The sequence below is a fragment of the Primulina huaijiensis genome, chromosome 15, assembly GCF_012295235.1.
Source record: "Primulina huaijiensis isolate GDHJ02 chromosome 15, ASM1229523v2, whole genome shotgun sequence".
Lineage (NCBI taxonomy): Eukaryota > Viridiplantae > Streptophyta > Magnoliopsida > Lamiales > Gesneriaceae > Primulina > Primulina huaijiensis.
The window spans coordinates 4,485,176-4,503,887 of record NC_133320.1 but is presented as its reverse complement, the minus strand read 5'-3'; the positions used below and the strand labels follow the sequence as shown (position 1 = coordinate 4,503,887).

The 18,712-nt window shown below is 33.2% G+C and overlaps 2 protein-coding genes across 5 annotated transcripts; both read right to left on the bottom strand.

Moving 5' to 3' along the window:
- Positions 1 to 2,384: 2,384 nt before the first annotated feature.
- LOC140959020 (pre-mRNA-processing factor 39-1-like) lies at positions 2,385 to 11,270 on the bottom strand. 4 transcript variants are annotated; one of them, XM_073416716.1, is made up of 15 exons: positions 11,106 to 11,270; positions 10,265 to 10,383; positions 9,980 to 10,186; positions 8,645 to 8,748; positions 8,113 to 8,342; positions 7,466 to 7,633; positions 6,418 to 6,757; positions 5,784 to 5,927; positions 5,104 to 5,256; positions 4,904 to 5,020; positions 4,569 to 4,649; positions 4,255 to 4,404; positions 3,561 to 3,857; positions 3,109 to 3,210; positions 2,385 to 2,816 (listed from the first exon to the last, which is right to left on the bottom strand). In XM_073416716.1, exons 2-15 carry the CDS (start codon positions 10,359 to 10,361, stop codon positions 2,724 to 2,726), a joined length of 2,283 nt encoding a protein of 760 aa, XP_073272817.1. In that variant the 5' UTR covers positions 10,362 to 10,383; positions 11,106 to 11,270; the 3' UTR covers positions 2,385 to 2,723. The 4 variants fall into 4 exon arrangements, with proteins under 4 accessions (XP_073272817.1, XP_073272816.1, XP_073272819.1 ...); XM_073416715.1 differs by having other exon boundaries at positions 9,980 to 10,383; XM_073416718.1 differs by lacking the exon at positions 10,265 to 10,383 and having other exon boundaries at positions 11,106 to 11,218.
- Positions 11,271 to 13,376: 2,106 nt separating this feature from the next.
- Positions 13,377 to 15,525, bottom strand: LOC140958411 (plasmodesmata-located protein 2-like). The gene is made up of 3 exons (XM_073415848.1): positions 14,608 to 15,525; positions 13,802 to 13,940; positions 13,377 to 13,539 (listed from the first exon to the last, which is right to left on the bottom strand). Exons 1-2 carry the CDS (start codon positions 15,347 to 15,349, stop codon positions 13,804 to 13,806), a joined length of 879 nt encoding a protein of 292 aa, XP_073271949.1. The 5' UTR covers positions 15,350 to 15,525; the 3' UTR covers positions 13,377 to 13,539; positions 13,802 to 13,803.
- Between the last annotated feature and the right edge of the window lie 3,187 nt (positions 15,526 to 18,712).

The following is an 18,712-nucleotide window of genomic DNA, read 5'->3' as shown; positions in this document are numbered from 1 at the left end:
TGTATTTTCTGAAATTTGTTTTGAATGTCTATTATTATATACCAAAGGCTATTGTAATGTCCAGAGGTAAATATAATGATTTGTTGATTTAGTAATATGATTATTAAATAATTAATGATAATTAGGTAACGAAATATGATATATTTTGGCCATTTAAAATCCAAATAAGTTGAAATTTGGAGACGAGGTAGAAAATTCAAAAATATAGAAGTTTCATGTTTCGGTAAATTTGATCGTCTTAGTGACTGTTTAAATTGAAATTATGGCATTGTTTTTCGGTTGTTTTTAAATATGATAATATATTCGGATTCTATGAGAAATAGGCCATCTATTGATATGGATTTTTTTTTTTGTAGTTTAGCGGATATTTTGATAAAACATATTAATTGAATTTAATTGTTCATGATGTATTTGATGTTACTATTATGAACTAAATACACCAGAATAATAATTGTTGAACGGTGAATATTTATAAAGGAATTTCATATTTTTGTTGAATTAATTGTTGTTGGACTATTATATTTATATATACTCGATTATCATGTACGTGTTGACGTACGAACATATGCTGTTATTGTTTGGTATTGATGAATAATATTGCGTTGAAAGATGAGAAATCACCGGGAATGAGTGATTTGATATTATATGTGTTATTGTTGATATTGTTGGTTATTGGATATTGGACAATGATTTGTTTTTATTATAATCACAATAGTTAGGGGAATGACGTATGTTGATGTTGTTTGTCGCAATAGTAGGAGAGCGACATATTGTCGATGTTGTTTTGTCACTACATATTGTTGGTTGTGATATCACTCATTGTTCAAAAACAGCGAATGGATGTTCAGCTAGTACGAATGAATGAAGGAGTATTCTAGTTATGATTTCAGTTATATCTTATTTTGTTCTTCATATTACTGTTATGTATTGCGATGATGTGTATCGTGTATGCTCATCTTTCGGAGGATGTTTCTGTTTGAAATGTCACATGACTAGTGCTGGGACATGATAGAGGAAAATGACTAGGTGTGTCTAATCAAAGAAGTCATGAAATTGATAGTTGATAGAGACGAATTTGTTTATTGTCGTATTCGAGTTATGTGTTGTGTAATGATTACGTCGTCTCTGATACATTGATGTAAATAATATGTTGATTGTACTATTTTTTTGTATATGTATTATATTATTATGTAGTCAAAAGAAATTTTTTTATACATATTACGTCATATATTATATGATTGTCTGTCAAGGTTTGAGACCACACAAATATCTTGCCAAATGTTGATTAATTTGGAGTCTATCTTTTCCAATCTTGTAAAGATTAAAATTATTCTTAATCCACTTTTGATGATATTAGAATATAATTATTTTTTTAACAAAAATCTTGAATAAAGGTCACCATGTTATTTAATAGAGATGGAGAGCCATGACAACAGATATAAGTAATATTTACATTAAAAAAATAATAGGTTTATTATGAGACAATCTCACATATCTTATTCGTGACACGAGCCAACTCATTCTGTACATACAATGAAAAGTAATATTTTTGACATGAAGAGTAATATTTTTTATGTCAAGTTAGATATATGTCTCATAAAATTGACTCGTAAAACAGTTTCATAATACTATTTGTGGAATAAATAGATCGACATATATTAAAGAAATAGTTTCAAAAATTTTTTTGGATATATAAGTTTAGATATTTAGCATTGAATTGAATTGTTTATATAATTTTCACATAAATTTAATTGATAAAATTAACTAATGGAAAACAAATTATCTAAATTAACTACTTCATGTAATTTATATTCTTTTCAGTAAATAAAAAGTATTATTTAATATAAATTAAATTGGTCCGATTCATTATTATATATATAAATGAATTATATAAATCAAATAATTACATTGATAAAATAATAAATTTGTAAAAAGACTTTAGTAGAATAAATAAATTGTTCAAAAAAAGAAAGTAAAAGAGAATTCCTAATACATGCCTAGGGTAAAACTCGAAGTAAATATATCAAAAAAAATATTTTATTTTATAAGACAAATCAATGACGAAACGAAACCAAGAATATAACTCTACTCCAAATATAATTTTAAATTCTAAAATTTTTTAATTTTAAATTGATATACCCAAAATAATATCAAATTAATCCAAAATTATACAAAATTTACATATAAATTATTTTAAAAAAATTAATATTAACAATAACACCATTTCCCGACAATCAAAATAATCAAAATTATTGCATTCTAAATACGACACAAAATATTTTTCACAAATAGCTTTTTCTCAATTTCTTTAGCAAACCAAAAAATATAAAAAATTAGACACATCAGTGAAAAAACATTTAAATTTTGAAAAGAAACTAACAATAGAAACTTGAATATATCATACTTTAGACGTCTAATTCTTTTTTTCTTTTGTTGTAAAAACATTTCTTTTTCATTAAAAAAAACCATTTTTCTTACAAAAGCTACTCCATCACAATTTACTCAACCGGTAAGTCTGAAACTGATGCATACAAACTGAAATCCCCAGCTATCATCTCCCGTCGGTCTATCCTGGGCCTAACTCCTAATCCTAAATATAAAAATATCCTAAGATACTGATAAACAAAAGGATTGTCAACATGTAAACGGGTTGCCACGCTAGCTACCCTTCCTGAAAATGACAGTCGACTTCAAGATTGGAAACAGGGATGACCTTTGCTTCTTCAGTAGTAACCGCTGTAATATGTGGCCGGTGGAACAGCTGCGGACGGCTGCGCTGGAGTCATAGTTGCAGCTGTTGCTGGCTGTGCATAAGTCTGTTGGGAGAAAATGGAAATCAAGTAAAGTTAACAATCACACTTTCTGTTGAGAGGACAGGAAGTAAACTTTACTTGGGCTAAAGATATAAACAAGAGTTTTGTATTTGTGCTGCTTCTGTGAGTTGAAAAATCTCTGAATCCCAAAAAAAAAAAGAAATGCCATCTAGAACATGGGAGTTACTGGTTTCGGGGCCTATGGGTTGCCCAGAGTGAAATTTAGACAGACAACTTGAAAAACATGAATGGTGGAAAAGAAGTCGGTCAGATAGATATTTAACTTTTGAGTTACCTGAGGGTAAGTTGAAGGATACGTTCCATATGCTGCAGTTTGGGGCACAGATGTAGGTATCTGTGGGTGTGGATAGCTTGTTCCATAACTGCCATACATAGCCTATAAAGACCAAAATACACAATATGACTTTCCTCCAATGTGATGACGAAAAAAATATTGGCGAGTGAGATTGTACTGAGTAATCCGTTTTAAATCCTGGAATGTGGAAGATATGCCTGTTTTCCTCAAACTACACAACAGATATTAATGTCCTTGTTCGAACTTACGTTTCAAGACAAAAACTTCATAGTCAAACAATAATCTAATTTTCCATCTGTCACGCTTTAGGCAGACATCATAAGATTGATTTGATATGCAAACAATCTCAACTGCATAACAATAACTCCAATTGTGTTCATCATATGGTCAGGTAGCACAAAAAGCCAGCTCTATAAAATTAGTGCAAGTACCTGTTGCGCATAGCCAGGGGTCCACTGTTGAGCTTGAGCTTGTGAGGCTTGGGGCCAAGTTTGAGCTTGTAAACCATAACCAGCCCCCCACTGATTTTGTGCGCTGGGGTATTCACTCATTACATGAGGGACAGAGTGTGAAGCAACTGTTTTTGCAAATTTTGATTTGTCTGAAACTAAATAATCCTCTGAGTGGCGTTTCTTTGACTCTGTAGCGCTCTTGTGATGTAAGAACAGTTTAGCATGCCGATCACTGGCCTTCTTTATAGACGGTGCATCTCCAAAAAGATCCAAGAACTAAAAAGACAAAGTGGTCCCATTAAAAGTCTAACCATTCGTCCGCCAGAATAATGAGAACAAAAATCCACAGAAATAAAACGCATCAATATTTCAAAATTAAAATATAAATATGAGAAGTCCATGTAAAACACAAAAGCTTGAGGTTCACACGACATACTGCATAACACTCATAAGTTGAAGCACTGGTCAAAAGAGATATCATGGAACACTTAACAGCAAATCCATCACTAAGCTCTTGCATTGACCAACGTATAAGAGCAAACACTTATACAAAGGCCAAGACAACCACCATAGAAACAACTCAGAAACACTGTAGACAAAGGTGTCAACATGAACAGTTCTGCCGAAAGCTCTACGCACTTGTAGGCAAGTAAATGTAAATGATATAAACTACCTCCAAAAAAATGCTTGATATCTCCTCTCTTTCTGCAACACTTGCAACAACTAGGTTTCCAATATTCGGAACTATGAATTTTTCAACTAAAGAATCCAAGTAATCGATCCGCTTCAGAAGAGGCTGAATTGATTCTAAGTGGATCATTGCCTGAAATAATAGAAATTGCAGGAATAAATAAACTTCAAAAAGAAAATGCCCATAAAAAACTAACAACATGTTTTACGTTTTCCAGCTTTTCCTTTTCTATTGTTTCATTTAGAAAGAGAAAAGAGAGGAAGATAGATTGGTGCAGATAGAAAGAGAGAGGAAACCTCCAAAAATGGTTTTGATAACTGCTCGTTCTCCACCCCTCTTTCAAGAATCTCCCTCGCCTTATCCACGTTGCCAGAAACCTATGTTTTAAATATGTGAGATGTCATAGTCAAAAAACAGCACATGCTTCATCTGTATTAGAGCACAAAACATTTTAGCAATTAGTGATGCTTCCTCCAGGAGATAAATTAAACAAGTAACACTTAGTCAAGCAGCAAGTTACGTTCACCATTTCAAGAAACTGCTTCCTTCAACTAGCAGCTTATATTAATTGAGAGAGGAACATAAACAGAAGTAAGCAGCAAAATAATTTTCTTTAAAACATAAAACCTACCAAGAATAGAAAACGTGAGTACTGAGCAAATAACAAAGGCAGAGTATGTGAATTTTCCTTTCCTTTCTCGATTGCAATGGCCTGCTCATATATAGAATAAGCTGCTTCCAGATTTCCCTGGAAATATTAAAAATAACAAGAACAATTCAATCAATCCTCTCCATATCCAAATCTTAAATAGCTTAATCAAGCAATCTTACAAGTCGGTGTTCCATGTTGGCATGCTTAATTATTGCTTCTAGAAGTCCAGGCGAAACTCCAGTGTGCACCAGCTGATAAGCAGCTTCGGCTCTAGAAATGTCACCATGAGACTCCCTAAATCTAGCCTCAAAAAGATGGATCTCTGGTTGCCTCTGTTCAGAGATACAATAATAAAGCACAGCAAATAAATTTATATTCCCCCAACTAAAATTGAATCCCCGTCAAAGCAAATACAAATCGATTAATAACCATCTTTAGATTCACAAGCACAAAAACGGACGGAAAACTTGCCGATATATCTTGTTAGGAAGTTTTAAAATGCCAAAAACTATCTTATTCACTAATTGTACAGGATGCATTTCCATTCTTCTTCCTTTTTAAGGATTCAAACATGCAAATTTCTTAATATATTTTAGTCCTAAATAAGTAATAAATAGCGTAAGAATTTTATAAAAAAAATCGACCAAAAATCATTCAAAAATAAGGCAGCACATACAAAATACATATGTACGGCTGATCAATATAAGAAAGGAATGCAGAGCATACGAGGCAAATTCATGCAAAATATAATCATAAAAATGTAGGTTATAAAGATTTCAGATGCTAAGCTGTTGGATATACCATGATTGATGAGAAAATAACTGGCGAGCATAGTTCAAAGTAAAAGAGGAATTCATACCTTAACAAACACTTGGGTAGCACGAGCAAGTACATTATCGGCAAGCTCCATGTTGCCCCTAGCTTCCATGCACAAAACGTATCTAATCCAGTACTCAGGATATAGGGCACATGCAATCAAACATCTTTCATAAAGCTTGAAAACCTGGCAGGTCGTTAGAGTTACATAGTACTGTATTTAAATTCAAATAATGAATTTTTAAGAAACGATATAAAAATTACAAAGGAGAAATGCACAAGGAATACTCCGTTGGTGGAATAGGAGGCCCCTCAAATATGAAAGGAGGGACCCTCCTTGACTGACAGATAGATGGTTAGGAAGATAATACAGACCTGCATTCATAACATTGGAACTTTAAAACAAATATTGTGTTGGACAACACATCATGAACCTAGAATTTTGACTCACGAATGAGAGTTTGAAGTACTTAGCCTTATAGAAAGCAAATGGAAGTCCCATGCTTAAGTCCAAGTTCAATACCCCGTTTTAAATGATGCTTCTCCAACGGTTAGCCAATAAAGCATATGGGGCGGCACATATTACTTAACTGTAAGTCAATGCATAACAAGGACAACTAAAGCTACATGCAAAGATTAAATAAAAAAATGTCCAATACAAACACAAACACAGATACCTTATTGAAGTCATCTTCGACTTCAATAAAATCAAGATAGGCGTGCCAATTTTCAAGCTCTGCTGTGTTAAGGGGCCGCACATGGAAATAAGGCCTCCTAATAGAAGTTTCAAAACTGATGATCTTTGCATCAAACTCTTTAGCTTTCTTATATATTTCTTCTCTAATGGCAAAATACTTCTCCAACTCCTCGGCATCATTTAAGCTGGCACTAACAGGGTTATAAGACTGTTCGATAGCACTAGAAGGGTCCTCTCCATTTACTTGACCAAAAGCTACTGTGGATTCCTCAGCTGTTCGCAACTCCAATAGAGGTCGACTTGCCACCAATTCTTTAAACCTGGACAGCAGGCATAACGGTTAAAAATCATCAATCATGAGAATTTCATTCAATCTGTAACCCTATTGACAAAGAAATCATATATATACCAAGACATAACCACAGAATACAACGCAGCACGGAATCACATGCTTCACACTAACCAGATGCTTTAGACAAACGAAGAAGAAAGGGACAAAATGAAGGAACGTGATTAAGAATATGATCTTACTAACAATAGTAAGTTGGCTAGCTCGCGATTTTAAACCTCAAAATACCTACAGGGTGTCGTCATGGAGGGATACTCAAATCAAATTCAAACTTCCAAAGACACGAAAAGAAAATAGCCGGACCATGGTCTGTGAGTCAATCGTATAACACTAGTGCCAATGGAATATCCAATATTCAGCGGCAGGGTCATAGATAATATTCACAACTGGGACCTTCCTTACTAGCAGTGCATATATATAAAGGGTTGGCATGAAACCATCAAAGCAAATAAACAAACTAGGTCGAGGGTCCTGATGGTAAACAAAACATCTCGAGCCACACCAAATAAGAAACTCACTACTTCTATCCCAAAGTGTTGTGGACAAGAAATCAGGCAGCCATACATCAGCATGAACATGTTGATTTGCACAAGGAAAATTAACATGAGATTTCACTCTTTAAGAATAATGTCAGTTATATTCTATCAATAATAACGAATAGGACGGGTAAAAAAATTACCCTTCGAAGTAGCGATCCATTTGCTGATTTGGAATTTCCAGAACCCGTGTATAAATATCGGCAACACGAGCCCAATCTTGTTGTGAAATTTCATACTCAATATATTTGTCCCAGAGTGGAAAGCATAAGTAATCAGTTCCAACATATTCTAAAGCTCTGTCAAATAGCCTGAAACACCACGAGAGGAAAAGAAAATTGGAACATTTAATACAGATACAGGTAATCCAAACTTATTACCCAAAAGTAAAAAAGAGAATGGTGTTAATTCACACAAAAAAAACATCAACAAACCCTGCACTTTGAGAAAATTTTAGTGAAAAGAATTTGCCATTACTTTCCCGAAAGGAGTTGTACCATTTCCAGAAGTGGTAAAGTTCCGTAAGCATAGACACATCGATAATTATAGCCTTGGGAAGATTAGTGTGTGCAACAATTTTTATAGTTGCAAAATATATAAATGAGCCATCAAAACAAGAGTTTGCACACCATGGGACGTTTAATAGGAGTACATTGCCTACAAACCTTGACACAAAATACTTCGGTAAATGCTGAGGCGGACAAATGAAGTGGGTTAGCAATAAAAGCATTTCAACAGCATTCAAGGATGACCAGACTGAACAAAAATGAATAAAATAAATAAAAGAGACCTTCGGATGGTATCAGGATCTCCATAAGAGGAAATGGAAAATACACAATAATGCAACCACATGTCAACAGAATAGGTAACTCCTTGAACAGCTCGCTCATAAACCTCTGTGACTTTGTCCACTGAGTTGAGGCGTGCCACATGATCAGCATACTTCTTCCAGTAACCGTAACATAAAGGAAATTCAGCTAAAAATGTATCATAAACTTTTTGAATTTTAATTATGTCACCCTGCAAAAAACATGAGTTTCAATGAATGACCATGAACGGAAAATAATGCATCATTAGAACATCCTTAGCAACATAACAAAAAAGAAATGACATGAAAGTTAATTAATATGCTTTAGTAGTTTGAGAACATCATGTTATAACTCTAATTGGCAGGGAATTGAAAACCATTTTCAATCAGTAGGGCGGCAATAAAAATATAATGCCCACTCCCACACAAAGCACAAATGTTGACAAATCGGAAAAAAAGAAAGAAAGAAAGAACAGAAACAAGGACCCACAAAGCTTTGATCCATCAGGCATACCTCAGACATTCTCTCTGTTTCCTCAACTAGAGAAGTCCATGCATTAAAATCCATGGAATTAGTAGTCACTATGCTCCATAATCTGTCTTCTTCTTCACTCCGTTCTGTCATTAAATTTTCATCAAATGAATTAAGCCTTTCATGAGGGGAAAGTGTCAGATATCTTCAACATAAATTCTATCTTTGGCAGCATTGTGAGGAAACAAATAGTAGATTTGTATGAACAATTATTCAAAAGATAGTAAAAGTGGATGTTTCATATGCATGAATGCTAAGATCCCTTTCCCATTTTCATTATCACGTGAAAACAACGATCAACGACCATTATGTTTTGATTGATGCGGTGATGCCTGAATTTTTTCATTTCTGTAACTATGATCTGTGTTAAAAAATGATTGCATAGTGTTAGTAGACAGTGGTCCTCAAGGTATCCACTATTAAGCCACACACCTTCAGCTATACCAATTGAGAAGGTTTGAAGCACAAGGATACTACTTTAGATGCATGGTTAGGATAATAAGGTAATCCATATTCATTGTCCAGTGCCAAAGGAAACACTCAGCAACTATCAATTGTCATTTATATTTTACGCGAAAGTACTAGTAACGCTGCATTAAGATACCAAGTGCTTTTATTATTTGTTTGAGCTTTTCTGATAGAGGTCAATAAAATGAACGATTCATTCATTCAAAAGCAGCACATTGCCATAATAGATATTGTTGAAACAACTTGTCCCCAGAGCTCACGCTCTTCGAGTCCTTGGAAGGCACTACAACCAAGTGCCACATATGTTCGAACAATGAGACTGAGAAATATATGCATAAAATTCATATCCAAGACGTATACATGCAAATCGGTCGGATACTAGGCAACAAAAGCCACTAGAGACCAATTTGTGGTCGGATATTCTAGGCAACAAAAGCCACCAGGGACCAATTTAGAAATATATTGGGTTTTTGTGCACCAAGAGTTTCAACCCGTGATCCGCTAGCTCTAACACCATGTTGAAACTGATAGTCCCAAACGCCTAAGCTTGAAAGGCGCGGCAATCAATAATTTTTTCTCCACGTATATTAAACAGAAAGCTCCATTTCAAGTTGTGATTGTATATAATGTTGATACAGCACGCCATCATTTTATGGTTAAGACCTATGCCTTTTTTGTTACTATAAACATGTCCAAGACCAAGAGTACCAAAAAGGCTAGGAAAACCACATTGAATAATTTTTCAAATGTGTATTAAAATGAAAATCCAGGTCATGAGTAAATTAAGTGCTTAAAACTGACAAATATATGCCTAGGCAGGAAATGTATTGGTACATCAAGAGTAAATACCAGAACGATCCACGGGATGATGTTGCGCGACAGATGCTACATAGGCTTCTGAATCAATCCCATTTTCAGTAATAGCTGTTGCTACTTCCCTTGCCTTGCTAACATTATTACCATTACCAGAAACTTGGGTTGAATCCATGGAAGCATTCACATATGCAGGGTTTGAATTTCCAAGATCTATGTTGGATCCATGTGCCACTGAAACGCCTGCAATTGGAAAGCTAGATGAAGCAACCAAGCCTGGTGTATCGGATGCAATAGCATTAGCCTGAACTACAGATGCACCAGTCACCAGAGCTGCATTTTTTGCATTATCGTGGTCTACCGAAGAATAACCAGAAATAGTGGTGGTTTGTGCCAACATAGACTCGCTATCTTCCATAATAAGAATGGTGGTGGTGTGCCTGGCATATTCAAGCAATTTCAAAAGGAGAAATTAGTTACTTTTGGGCAATAATTCTAACTCTGCATTAACGTGCAATATATATTAAGTCTTAAAGAACAAGTAGTTACGGGGAAGGAGGGAAAATCAGTTCATTGCTTTTAAATTGCCAAAGGTCAAAAATCAAACTGATAAAATTATACCATGGGCCTGGCTTTGATTATGAAAAATACTGGTAAACATGCACTAAATTTAGAATCCGATTGTTACACAGGACATATAAATCCAAACGGTGTTTGAAAACTACACAAGACACGTTACCTTTTCCCTAAAGAGACGTATTTCCCTAGTTATGGAAACATCATTTTGCAGCATCCAATTAAAAACCAACAACTGCCCGAGTATACTAAGCAAAGCTAAAAACACAACATACTCTTTGGAGTCATTTTGTGTCAAAAAACAGTATCTGTAAACATGGCAACCTTATTGACAGGATTTTCGAATGCAAAAACTATCACAAATAAGAAAATTAGGGTTTCGTTATAAAACCCTAGGCCACGTAACTGCCACACAAACAAATAAATAAAGAAAACATGGCTCAGCAACAGGCAGAAAACTCAACGAAAGTAAATCTAATGGAATTTAGTGATTCATATGCGATGTTAACAGCCACCAACAACTAAAAAACCACCCACAAGTCATTGAAAGATACGACCCTTAAGACATAGAGAAAGTTTACTACACCTGGAAATCAAAATGAAGACGGTTGAAGAAATTTGGATGATTTTGGTGCCGAGGCAGATTGGGGAAGGGGACGAATTGGAAAATTAGGGCACAAATTTTTAATTGAATTCCAACGTTAGCGCGAAGACATACCCCTCTCGGTGGGTTCTGGATAGAGCCGCGTGTGAATCCGGTCCGTCTATTTTTTTTACGATTATAATTTATGATCATGATTTTTGTTTCATTTGAATGAACTCGTTTAAAACTTAACAATGAAACCAAATTTATAAACGATATTATGATAAGTCTAGAACTTTGGTTGCTTCAAATCCTTCTCGAGTTTCATGTCAGAGAGTCTCACGAATTTATACTTAATAGACGTAGGGATGGCAATGGGTAGGGTATGGGTCGGATTTCATACATCCNATTACTATATATATACATACATACATATCCATACATACATATATATATATAAATTTAAACGGGTATTCGGGTCGGGTGTGGGTCGGATTATATCAAACCCGCCTCCATACCCGAACCCGAAAATCCCCATACCCGATTACTCAATTATTTAATCGGGTCTAAAAATCCCTCCATACCCTCTTCTATTCGGGTCGGGTATCGGATCCTCCAACGGGTTCGGAGGAAATTGTCATCCCTAAATAGACGGTTTGATCTGATTTATATTTACAAAAAAAAAATTGGCATAAAAAATAAATATTTTTACATTGCCCAAATCGTGTTAAAAATTTGTCTCATCAAATTGAATCATGAGATGATCTCGTATGAATTTTTTTTTATTATGCTTCAATAATACGTGAAATCTATATTTACAAAATTTGCTTTCATCAGTTAACAACTGATTAATGAGGTGACAAGTACACAATGAGTATTTTACACAAAGTAATGATGAGCATTAAGTTCATTAATTAATTTTCACATAAAAAATTATTATGTTAATATAATTTTCTGAAATTTTCGAACTCTACCGGTTTAAATCCCAATAGGAGTGGACATACCTATAGTTTGTTGTAGGTAAGGAATTTGTCTAAATTTAAAAAAAATTGGATTAGTTTTAAAATTAACCAAATCGAAAAATTTGATTTGTATTAAGTTTTCGATAAAATCAATCAAAGCAAATCGATCCAAATCAATTATATTAGTATAAAATATTTTTTCTCAATTTAATGTGATTTTTATTGAATATAAAAATATTTTATTTGTTAATAATTACAAACACCAAAGAGTGAAATTTGAGACGATATCTCAAGTTTGAAATGCAATTGTAACAATATTCTACCTCAACTAAAAACAAAATAAATATTTTATTTGATTTTTTGTTTGTATCCTATTATCAATGAGTTTTGTAAACCGTTCAATTACATTAAAAATTTATTTATTACAGATTTCAGTTCAAATAAACATAATCACAACCCTTAAAATTTATATTTTTTTATGATTTACTAAATTTCGTAACTTGCATCAGAATTATAATTTATTTTATTTTACTAATGATTATTTAATCCACGATCAAATAAAATGTCCAATCAACTCCTATCAAATCTCAACTGGTACATTTATTTCACGTCAACTCTATTTAATTTCAATATTATAAATCTATCTGAATTCAGTTTTACCCAACCAAAGACATTTTAACTTTCAGTGTTGCAATGTGAAATAAGCCACAATATATGAACTGTCGTCACATCCCGAGCGCTCCTGCACATTGATGTCCTATATCTACTATTCATCCTCATTTTACGAAAATGTTTAACCAAAACTGTTAAAAAAAAGTTCACATAACGTCTCATCACACAGTTAAAACACGACTCTTCGACTGATGCCCGACTATAGCATTGGTAGAGAGAAAATGTTTCAAAATTAACATCGAAGCTATCGATGATTAAATATTTCAGTCGATTACGAATGAGTTTTTGTATAGTGATGACAGATTGATCATCACTGCCCGAAAAATAACAAAGCTAAAAGGTCACAACCAATTGATCAATCAACTTATTGGACCCCATAACCATGGGAAAGCTAGGATTTACTTTCTGGGTTTTGTAACTACGTACATAAAGAGACAGCCATTACTTGCTTTTCATGGTGTAAAAGTGAACTCATCGACTTTGATATAAAGCAAGTGCACGATCATAATTCACTCATCTATCAATTGTTAGATCGTGGATATACACACTCATGTCACTAGCACAAATGAGTAATTTAACACTAATCTCACTATCATTCTTTGAAGTAGCCACCTCTCAATTAACTTTTAACCCGAAAAGGAGATNTATACTCTGAAGCTATATCACAAAGTGAAAAAGCAAATCTTCCCTCTTTACAAGCACCCAATGAAATGGTAATCCATTTTTTACCCTGAATTTTCCAAAATCCCATCTCGTGATTTCTCGTATTTCTGCCTTTTCATCGAGAACCTTACCGACGTTTCCTGCCAAAAATGACTACGTTATACATAAAAAAATTAGCCATGTTTCTCCAACAATCTCTGTTGGGTTCTATAGTGTTCCATCAACATCTTTCGAGATACTCTCTCATTGATTCTCTAGTGTCTAATGTCAAAGTGTTGGCTTGTGTGTGTCTATGTGGGTGAACTGCCATAAACTTGATCAAGTTACATCAGATTACTATAAAAAAAAAAAAAAGGTGTGAAATCCAAGAAAATAAGCTCAAGTTGCAACAATAACACTAACCTCTATCCACCATACTTGTGTGTATGAGTCTTTTTCTTGAAAGCAGATTTTGCAAACAACAAACAAGCCATTACCAGCCCCACACCCACAAGTCCTCCAAGCACAATAGCAACTGTCTTCTGTGTATTCCTTCCGGTCCCTACATCCAAGTTCCAACCAAATTATGTTATCATCACTATCACTAAAATAGAAATGCACGATATCACGAGTGAGAGTGACCGTATTTTGTCACACCCCCCACCAGTTTCTTTATGTAATATAAAGTCGGAAATACACAGCGATACGTCATGTAAATTTTTTTAAATAAAAATTAACCCAGCAAGGGGGTTTGGTGGACCCCAACATATATTTATAAGCCTACATTATTAAGAAATTAATGCTAAGCCGTCTATCTTGACCTTTTTTTTTTAAGATGGATCTTACTTCACATATTAGAGATTAGATTCATAAATACCATATTTTTCACCTTCTCTTCTAACATCCCATTCCTATTTCTTATAACTTCGTCTGAACTCAACTTTATCTATTACGTTTTCTCAACACTTTCACTTTTGTATATGCCAATTTGTAATTCAGAAAACAATGATTCTCTCGGGTTGTCCACCAATTTTGCATCTAAAACGCCAGTCAAAATGCGACCGACGCATGCAATGTTCGAAAACTATAGAAAGAGACATATGACCATCACTTTATCACATCTAGTACTATCCATAAGATTAAATCTTGACTTGAATTTGAAACCAAGAAATGTATAGCGAAGACCAGAGATGAAGTATGGTGAAAACTTTACAAATATATTTTATAACCTGATGATGTAAGTGATGATTGGCCACTGGTCACCCCATTTGGATAATAAGTATAGCTAATATAGCATTCTTGAAGATATATTTGAGCTGAAATTGAGCTGCCACAGTCGGATTTAGCTCTATCCACGGCACTTTTCACACAACTCACACAGTCTACGCCGCTTAAATCGCCCTCACATTGACCCAGAACATACACAGACTGATACTGGCCAGCATAAAACCCAGTACTGTTCCCACTCGTCAAACCCTTCACTATCTCCCCTAAAGCCATGTCCAATCTATCCCCGAAACCGGATCCGCTGGCCCGGTTCGACCCACAAATCTTGTACAACAACTCAGTCCCACTCACTTGTCTGAACCCAGAAATTTCATACCTCAAATAACACCCATTCATCTGGACTCTCGCAGCAATAGCTTGACCACAAAGCTTTTCAGCCAAATCAGGGGCTTTTGCAACGCAGCTGTTGCAGTCTCCATTTGAGAGGTCACCTCTGCATTGAAAGGCGCCATTAATGGCAGATAGGCCATCTCCGGAACTTGTTTTGTAGAACTTTGTAGCTGAAGATTGGGATTTTAAAGTGTCCAACAGATTCTCCAGTGTTTGCCTGTAAACCCCATTAAAATCTTGGAATTTCTGGTCCGCGCAGCCTTTGAATACCAGGTTTGTGTTATCGGTGGAAGAGACGAAATTGAAGAATAGAGGCAGTATCAGGAAGCAGAGGAGAGATGGACATGGACCCATTTTCAAGATTTGAATAATTTTTTCCCACTAACCGAACCAATAATTTACCATATGGGGCCAAATTTGAGATATTGTAATAATTTATTGCGAATGTTCTTGGATTAACAATCTTTAGGCTGGGAACACAGAAAAGATGTCTCGAAGCGCGTTGGGTGTGTGTGTGTGTGTGGCTGTACACCTCTTTTTAAGCACACCCTGCATGCTCTGCGAACTCCACAGTTGGCAGCATTTACATATGGTACAAAATCATTGACTATTCGTATTACAAAATGTGAGAAATTTCGGGAAAATTCAAATAAACGAAGTTATTTTTTTAAAAAAATATTTATCGAGGTTACTTTGCTAATTATCTAATTATTATGTATGTAATTACATAATTTTTTGGTGTATATAACTATACAATTAAACAATTTCTATGGGATGAAAATGTTTTCTAACTTATTTTACACCGTATTTATAAATTATAATATGGATGGCAAAAGGTCGGTTCGCTAAGATTAGAGGTGTCAAAATCAGACACGACCAATCAACACGATACGGTTCAACTCGAAAAAAATCAGGTTTGAGTTTGAGATTTTCGGGTTCGGGTCAGATCGGGTTGGACCCGATAGCTGACCCGAAAAAAATGATTAGGTTTGTTGGGTTCGGTTGATCCGAAAATTTTAATTTTTTTTAAAAATATATTTAATAAATATTTCCTACAATTTTATATATTGAATTTCTGAAAAAATATTTATTGTATATTTATATCATAAATTTTCATAATTCAATATTTATTTTGAAATTTTTTTTATTTTTTAAACAATTTTTTATTTGATTTAGTAAATATACTTTATTTTTCTACAATTAGACTTTCAAATTTAAATCATATATGTGAAGGAGATTTTGTTATTATGTGTTTAAATTAAAATATTATTATTATTATTATTATTATTATTATTATTATTATTATTATATTAAATTTTTTTAAAAAAAATTTAAAAATTCAAAATAAAGTTAATCGGGTTGATTCGGGTTCAGGTTCTGGTCGAGAGTTTTCAGATTTGGTTCGAGTTAGCAATTTTTAAATAACACTATTTTTCAACCGACCCGATCCACCAAAATTGACCCCTAACTAAGATACCAGACTTAACCTATTAAAATTTTGAAAGACTTGTACTCACCCCATTTCAACATGAAAAATTAACTCATATTTGATTTGACACGTACCCAAAATTTAATGAGTAGGACTTATCAGATCCATAGACATTTATATTTGTAGTAAGTTTCATCTTATCTAATTTTTAACTAGTGCATTTATTACAAAAAATTAAATAAAATAATTCAAAAAAAGACATAACAAAATCAAGTAAATCAAACCAACCAGTCAAATATAAGAGAGACAAGTTAAATCACCTTCCATCTTATTAAACTAACTACACGATTCGACTATCTTTTACTATTTTTAATATATAATATAAGAGCAAACGAGTTGATTATATTATAATATAATAGCTCAACCCCTATAACAACAGAAGTAGATCTCTTGTGAGACGATCTCATGAATATTTATCTGTGAGACAGGTCAATCTTACCAATATTCACAATAAAAAGTAATACTCTTAGCATAAAAAGTAATACTCTTAGCATAAAAAGTAATACTTTTTCATGGATGACTCAAACAAGAGACACGTCTCACAAAATACGACCCGTGAGACCGTCTCACACAAATTTTTGCCTAACAATCGCTTGAGATCCATATGATTTTATACTTACCTAAAATATCTTTTAGTACGATACATTTGGTTATTTTTGTAAAATAACACTTTTTTAATCTCTATAAAAACCATAATGTTTTGGTCTTTTTTATTTAATATCAATCATCATATATATCGAAATACTTTAAAAATATAAATATATTACGTATATATCATACATAATATTTGTATAATATGCTTTACATGTAACACATGTGCATCGACAACTAGTTAATATAGTGGTTGAGTGATGAATTTGTTAAGATTAAGTATCATACTCGATATATCATTCCAAATATGTGACATTGATACTAGATGAACTATATAAATCATCGACCAATTTTACCCTCTTCAGTATCGCTCTAGATGATTTACGTTGTACACTCTCTGATACTTCTAATATATGTTCATGACGCAAATAACGAACCTGGAAGTTAACTCCATGAATTCACATGAACGTCAACCGTTTAGCATGATTAGCGTACCATATTTCGAGATACCCTTGACCTTCTCGAATAAAGTAACATCAATCATTGGATTAATCATGGTATTATCATTTGCAGTGTTATTCAAATTTATATTCGATTTTACTAAATGATTTAGAGTATTCTTTTTAAAACATAATTTTCATGTAACTATATATTTACATTATAAAAATAAGCATAAAATACAGATAGCTTTGTGCATTCGATTCCGATATAACCTCGTAATTTAACTAAAACAAACTGTTGTTGTCGAAGTCGTTAAACGTTCCCTCTGCCTTGTACTTGTAATCTTGGCTAGCATGTCTCCACCGGTTGATCCAAATCTTTTTGTTGCTTTCTATGTGAAATTAGGTCGCAAGCTTCTTGTAAACAAATTTATGGTCATTTTGAGAATTTATATTTTTTGGAAGAAGTTTGTTATGTCAAATTCATACATTATAATGTTATATCTGATCGAGTTTTTCTTGCATTGTAAATCTCCAATAAAAATAAAATAAAATTTTATGCTCAAATGAATCACAAGTGCACGAGTCGAGTTATAATATAATGTATGAAGTATGAACATCGTTCTCGTATTGATTGATTAATGACAAATTTTCGAGAGCTAAATTATTTAGTTAATTAAAACAATAAGTGAATTAATTTATAAACTAAATTAATATTCAAATAAAAAGATGAAATGAACAAAATGATTGAAAATAAATTAATAATCAAATAATTGTCAGAATATTGGTTCATATACTCTTGAATCTTTTTTAATGATTGAATTTCAATTCTTAACTCACACTTTTGACATGATTTTCTACCCTATCAATATATTATGTCGAACTATATTGATCTATTAACAATATATAGTAACCAAGTGTCTTTATGTTATTTAACAATTGTCATCACATTAACGAACCGTGAAATCCTATAGTTTTCGATATATTGGATTGTGACTATCAACGTGTATCATACATCATATGTCTATGTAAGTTATAGATACATGGATTATGTTGTTATATCATGTTATAAAATCTAATGTCGGTCTCAATTATAACATACAAAATCACTTCAAATTTTATCGTGCTCAAAATATGCAATAAAAACCAATAATATAATCAAGTATATTTAAAATGAAACCCAGTATTAAAAAAATC

Coding starts and splice junctions, on each gene's coding strand:
- LOC140959020 (XM_073416715.1), bottom strand. CDS start 10,361: ATGGAAGATAGCGAGTCTATGTTGGCACAAACCACCACTATTTCTGGT. Junction 5,928..6,417: donor TCGAAGATGACTTCAATAAG/GTATCTGTGTTT, acceptor ACGACCTGCCAG/GTTTTCAAGCTTTATGAAAG. Junction 3,858..4,254: donor TATCAAGCATTTTTTTGGAG/GTAGTTTATATC, acceptor TTGTCTTTTTAG/TTCTTGGATCTTTTTGGAGA.
- LOC140958411 (XM_073415848.1), bottom strand. CDS start 15,349: ATGGGTCCATGTCCATCTCTCCTCTGCTTCCTGATACTGCCTCTATTC. Junction 13,941..14,607: donor ATCATCACTTACATCATCAG/GTTATAAAATAT, acceptor ACTTGGATGTAG/GGACCGGAAGGAATACACAG.